This window comes from Urocitellus parryii, chromosome 12 (assembly GCF_045843805.1).
Source record: "Urocitellus parryii isolate mUroPar1 chromosome 12, mUroPar1.hap1, whole genome shotgun sequence".
In the NCBI taxonomy this organism is placed as follows: Eukaryota; Metazoa; Chordata; class Mammalia; order Rodentia; family Sciuridae; genus Urocitellus; species Urocitellus parryii.
The window spans coordinates 6,476,043-6,482,578 of NC_135542.1; the positions used below are offsets into that span (position 1 = coordinate 6,476,043).

A 6,536-nucleotide genomic window follows, 5' to 3' on the forward strand; every position below is an offset into this window, starting at 1 on the left:
ATAAACACTTGCTGGGAGTGTTTAGTGTTTATTCATCACATGCAAGATTGTCCTGTACCTTTTTTTTTTCTTTTTAAGAGAGAAAGAGAGAGAGAATTTTTTAATATTTATTTTTTAGTTTTCGGTGAACACAACATCTTTATTTTTTTATTTTTATGTGGTGCTGACAATCGAATCCAGTGCCCTGCGCCTGCCAGGTGAGCGCGCTACTGCTTGAGCCACATCCCCTGCCCCTGTACCGTTTTAAGTTATTGTACTTAGGTAGATGCTGAACACCAATTCTCTTCTACATAGTGAATCAGTCTCTTTCCTCCAGTTGAAAGTGTCCTGCACAGGACCTCACAACAACCCCCACAAGAAGTGTTCATTCTTAGACTGCATCCAGATAGGACTTCTAGAAACCAGCCCCCTCCCCTTAACTCCTGGGGACTGAACCCAGTGGGGCTTTACCACTGAGCTGTATCCCTAGCCCTTTTTATTTTGAGACTGGATCTTGCCCAGGCCGGCCTTGAACTTGTGATCCTCCTCCCTCAGCCTCTCAAGTAACTGGAATTACAGGTGTATATCACCGTGCTCAGTGTAGACAATCTTTTTGAAATGAGTTCCTTAGAGAGTTTTTATCATTCACACTGATGACAATGTAGACAGTAAGCTCTCTGCCAATTTTTAGTTCTTTTTCCCAGCTTTGGATCACTTTGCCTCCATCATTCTTGATGTCGTAGTGCTGGGTACTCAGAGAGCTCATGAACATACAAGAGGGGAGAAATCTGTGAAGAAAGGTCAGTGTCTTTCAGCATCAATCGTGAGAGCCCATGAACTGAGTCTTAAGATTGAACCCAACCAAATCTCATTTGATCTCTCTTTCATTTTTAAGCAAGGCTGTTTCTAAGACAAGATGGCTGACAATTCTAAGGAAATAAACATCAACCACCAAGAATACTGTGCAAGTCATCAACCTCAGCAAAAGTGAGGCACTGAACAACTCAGTGAGACCCTGTCTCTAAGCAAAATACAAAATAGGGCTGGAGATGTGGCTCAGTGGTTTAGTTATCCCTGAATTCAATCCCAGGTATCAACAAACAAAAATCTCAGTTATTATGTTCAGCTTGTACACATCTGATACAAGTCCTGGAAGATGGAAACTATGTTGCATTTGCATTTCTTGAAACAAGATAAAGTTCAGTGATGGCTAAATAATATTTGCCATTAGAGGAGGAAGGGGTAGGTGAAGGATCTAGAACCCAGTAACTCAACTTGATGGGATAGGCTTCCGAGACTTCCAGGGCTCTATCTGCACCTTTTCTTCCTATGCCATCGAACTATCAGAGCTCATGTGTCCTCCAGACCCATTGATTCATTCTCCTTCGTGTGCCTGACAAACACCAGGCTTGTCTATTCCCCTCCCATTATTATACGAGTTTGAATCCTCATCTTGTACCCCAAATTCTGTGCTCTTGACTACTCAGAGCACCTGCAGTCTGTCTCCACAGAACCCAACCTTCTGCCATCAGATTAATCTCGTGTGAAAAGCACTTACATTGTTGATGGCTCCCATGCCTTTCAGATCAGAACAAGGCGAGTGTGTTGCCTGGGGTTTCAAGTCTGGTCAAATAGAGCCCCAACCCATCTTTGTAATCATCTTTCACTAATTTCTCAAATTGGGTTGTTCCAGTTCCTAAGAAAACAGACTCCCCTGTCTGCACTTTGTCTCACAGCATTCTGCTGGACAGGAGGTCATTTCCTGTTTCTGCATGTCTCTGAATCCTACAGGTCCTTCAGGAATCTTCTGCTGGAAGTCTTCTTTGCCCAGGATGGAGCAAGCTCTTTTTCAAATGTCTCTGCCGGTTATAATCCTGCTTTTACCTCCCAGCTTAGTTAAGTTTACATGTGTCTCTTTGGCTCTTGAGAATCCTGGGTGAGGACTACCTGGTGCTTTGCGCAGAGTATAGGTTCATTAATGTTGACGAACTGAAGCTTAAAGCAGCCATGAAAATTCCCGGGAAGTATTTTTGGTGTGAATCTCTTCTAATTCCAGTGGAGGCCACTACGCATATATTTGTCTGTTTATCTTGTTTTCATAATACTAAGGATTGCTTTTCTCCTCTCCCTGTCCTTTGTAGTTGATCATCAACACATCTACTATGTAGTTGCAGGATGTAGTATCTCGTTAATGATAATCAATATCTTGGTGATAATTCTGAAATTATTCTGGATTGAGGTCATTCTGCTCTGGAGAGATGTAGCTAGACCTTACAAAACTAGGAATGGTAAGTGACAAGTTTCAAGTTTTTCTTCAAAAGAAAAAGGTTTCATAAGAACAGGTTATCAGTAAATGGGGCGGGGGAGATATTGGGGATTAAATCCCAAAGTGCTTTTACCCTTGAGCCACATCCCCAGCCCTTTTTATTTTTAGTATTGAGACAGGATCTCACTAAATTGCTTTGACTGACCTTGAACTGTGATCCTCCCTGCTACCTCAGCCTCTTGAGTCACTGGGATTACAGGTGTGTACCACCACACGTGGCTTAGTGAATTTTTTTGAGTCTACTCAGAGACCATTTTCCATCCTGTTCTGATGTTCTCTGTGGTACTGAGATTCATGACAACAGCTTAAATATTCTCCTTGCTGGATTTGCTTTTTCTACTAAATCCCTAATAGCAGAATCTGTCCCAAGCCCAGAAAGTTTTGAATATTTGGGAAATGTATGTTACTAAAACTTTATGAAATAAAGCGCAGTAAAAAAAAAAAAAGTTGTTTCTGTTTTGCATATGTACATAAGTTAGACAGATGCAGCAGAATGCAAGATCATTTTCCCTGGAAAGTTGTTTCAAAAGTATATACATGCACAAGAGCACACATATGCATGTGAGCATACAGTAGTATACACACCTATGAACACATACACGACACACATGCACATAATGTATACGTAAACAAGATAGTTCTGCCTACTAAATACGGACATTATTCTTTCATTTGTAAGCAAACAGATGTATATGTTTCTATATACTCTACTCTACTATAGCTAATTCTTTATGGGAAATTGAGACGCCTTAAGAAATTCTGTTCTCTAGTTAGTCATTACTAGCCTTTAGCATTTTCACTTCTTCCAGGAAAGTATAGTAGTTTCCCCTTATCCTTAGTTTCATTTTCTGTGGTTTTAGTTACCCAAGGTCAACTGTGGTTAAAAACAATATATATATATATATATATATATATATATATATATATATATATATGAAAATACTATAACTAAACAAAACACAAGCTATAAATTCTGCACCATTCTGAGTAATGTGGTGAAAATTGACACCATCCTGCCCAGGACTTGAATCATGAATCATCTCTTTGTTTGGTGTATCCACTAGACTAACAGGCTACCTACCCGTTAGTCAGTGTCTTGATTATCAGATTGACTATTGTAGTATACCAGTGCTTGTGTTCAAGTAACCTCTATTTAACTCCATAATTGCCCCCAAAGTACAAAAGCAGCTGTTTTGGCAATTTTATTACAATATTTTGCTGTGATTATTCTATTTTATTATTAGTTATTATTATTCGTGTCTTACTGTGCCTGATTTATAACTTAAAACTTTCATAGGTAGGCATGTGTAGGGGAACACTTAGAATATGTAGGGTTCAGTACTTTCTGAAGTTTCAGGAATCCACTGAGATTTTGGAACACATTTCCTGTGGATAAGTGAGAACCACTGCATTGGGGGGAAATAGATGACACTGAGGTCTACCAGACACCAGGAGAAGGCGTATCAATGACTATAAATAGTTCATAATAGGTTAGTGATCAGTCGTGACCACACCACTTGACCTGCACTGGGCAATATCTCTTCTGTTCTCCATTATTCAGTCTGAGACAATGAATAGCAAGAGAAGTTTGGGACTAAGACTGTTATTTCCATACCACATTTTGTGGCAGTGGATTGCCATCATCTCTTGGTTCTAGAATATTTTGGAGGATGGGGATCATTCACCAACAGCCATAGAACTTGGTGAGGAAAGTAGTACTCGGAGAAGTGAAAATGAGAATTTTTAGAACCCAGTAATGGAGTTGTACTTCTTGTTTTCATTTTCAGATGGAAAACTCTATGATGCTTATGTTATATATCCACGGAACTACAGATGCAATTCAGAAGAGGCCGGTTCTGCGGAGTACTTTGTTCATCAGATTCTGCCTGATGTTCTTGAAAATCAATGTGGATATAAATTATGCATTTATGGAAGAGATCTGCTACCTGGAGAAGGTAAAGCTGTCTCTGTATACATCATATGATTCTTTCCAGGAAGCTCCCCTTTCATTCCCCAGCTCTCCCACACTGGTAGAAAGTAATGGGTGATGGTTTCAAGAGCTCTTTTCATGTCACAGGTCTGCTCAAGGGCTCACTTGTCTGTGAGCTCACACTGTGCACCACCTCTGGGCATGGGCTCTTCATCTCTTCTTTCTTAGTGCATCAAGTTCATTGCTAGTTCCACCTCTCCCCAGCCAAGTTTAGATACTCTCTGGTGCTCATGCCTGTGTTGCATTCACTGGGCAACGACACACTTATTGAAATGATTTCCTCCTTCCCCTCCCTCAAGGCATAACCTATGATCTTTCTTCCACTCCGATAGAATAAACCCACCAGATCACCACTGGACTCTCTTCTTTCCTTAGAAAAAGTTCGCACCTGGCTTTGTGGATATTCTCATGCTAGTTACCTTCCATTTTCATCCCCTTTACGGCCCTTCTGCATCCCGCTCCATCCAGGATGGAGAATCTGAATTCATGATCTTCATTTAACAATATTTCACAATATTTATTTTTTGACTTCAGACTGCATGAATTTGCAGTCTTCGGCCCCTACTCTAAAAAGATCTTGAGTCACTTTGTTCATGGTTGTGTTTCCTGACTGTACTTTCACCTTCTGTGGTGAGAACTAGGTACTTTACATGTCTTTCTTATTCCACCCAGAGATAGTTAAATCACCATGGTGTTGATGCTTCTTAGACACTGACTTGGAAAAAGATATAATATTCCTTAAGATTTTTCTAGTCTCCATCAAATCAGTCCCGACAACAGAGATTACTGGGGTATGAAGTGGAACCAGGATTTTCCTAGAGACCTGGGTCAGCTTGGGCTGGGGGCAGGACTTCCTGAAATTGCACTCTCCCCTATGTGAGTTAATATGTTAAAATATGTTCAAGTTAATATATGAAGCCCTTTTAACATATGCACACATATTCTAAGTCTCTTACAGTCAAAGAAGAAAATTCTGATAATTCTCAATCTCCCATGAAACAGTAGGTGAGATACGTCCACACTCCCAATTCACTGGAAGAACGTTTTAGTTAGAATTGATTTTTACCTGGTGAAAAAGAGGGCATTGGGTGGATGTTTTTATGGTGATAGGAGAAAAAAGAAAAAAAAATGGGTTGGTTCTCTATCCAAGTTCATTCCCACTTTCTGAATAAGTTATTTGATCAGTGATCAGAATCTCATGCCAGATTACAACAATAAGAATATTTTTTAATGTTCAGAACAACCTCCACTATTAGACTATAAAAAAGGCAATGATAGGAGATTCCCAATCTGTTTCTCACCTGACCAGATGCCGCCATGGCAGTGGAAACCAACCTGCGAAAAAGTAGGCGACACATGTTTATCCTGGCTCCTCACATCACAAACAGCAAAGAGTTTTCCTATGAGCAGGAGATTGCCCTGCACAGTGCCCTCATCCGGAATGACTCCAAGGTGATTCTAATAGAAATGGAGCCTCCGGGAAAGACAGGTGGACTGCAGGTGGATGACCTTCAAGATTCCCTCAAGCACCTTGTGAAAGTGCAGGGCACCATCAAATGGAGGGAAGATCACGTGGCCAATAACCGGTCTCCGAATTCCAGGTTCTGGAAGCACGTGAGGTACCAAATGCCCATCCCAAGCAAACTCCCCAGCAAGACTTGCACAACAGGGACTAGCACTTCTGTTGATGCATGAACACGTCTGAGTTTGCAGCTCTCCTGACTTCTGGGGTTGGTGCTGGGATTTGCCTCTGCACCAGTTCTGAAGTGGGAATAGAAGGAATGTCCAGGGTAGTCAGCCCTCGGGGCTCCACTTGTAACTTTACTTCTGTTTTCCTAATTCTAGGTGGATACAACTGCCCAGAAAAAAAGTTTACCACCCCTTCCCCATTTTGTTTTGTTCTGATTTTTTTTCCCCTCCACAATGCTTTTGATTCTCTGATTTTGATTCTCATTCCTCATGGGTAATTTACATTTTGAACTTTGAACTGGAAGTTTTAGAGTTAAATTTTGGTGTCATCTCAAAGAACACTCTGAGAGCTGGATGCAGTGGCAAACACCTATAATCTCAGGGACTCAGGAGGCTGAGGTAGGAGGGTTGCAAGTTTGAGGCCAGGCTGGGGAACTTAGCAAGCCTCTGTATCAAAATTAGACATAAAAGGGCCAGGGATGTAGGTCAGTGGTAAAGTGCCTCTGGGTTCCACCACCTGTTATGAAAAAAAAAAAAAAAAAAACCAAAACC

The 6,536-nt window shown here is 40.9% G+C and overlaps 1 protein-coding gene across 1 annotated transcript in view; it reads left to right on the forward strand.

The window, feature by feature from the left end:
• The window catches only part of Il1rl1 (interleukin 1 receptor like 1), a 94,194-nt gene extending 88,204 nt beyond the window's left edge, over nucleotides 1-5,990 (forward strand). Inside the window, exons 12-14 of the mRNA XM_026408612.2 lie at nucleotides 2,121-2,267; nucleotides 4,093-4,260; nucleotides 5,605-5,990. Coding sequence (XP_026264397.2) covers nucleotides 2,121-2,267; nucleotides 4,093-4,260; nucleotides 5,605-5,990 — 701 coding nt within the window. The remainder of the gene's footprint in view (nucleotides 1-2,120; nucleotides 2,268-4,092; nucleotides 4,261-5,604) is intronic.
• The last annotated feature ends 546 nt before the right edge of the window (nucleotides 5,991-6,536 follow it).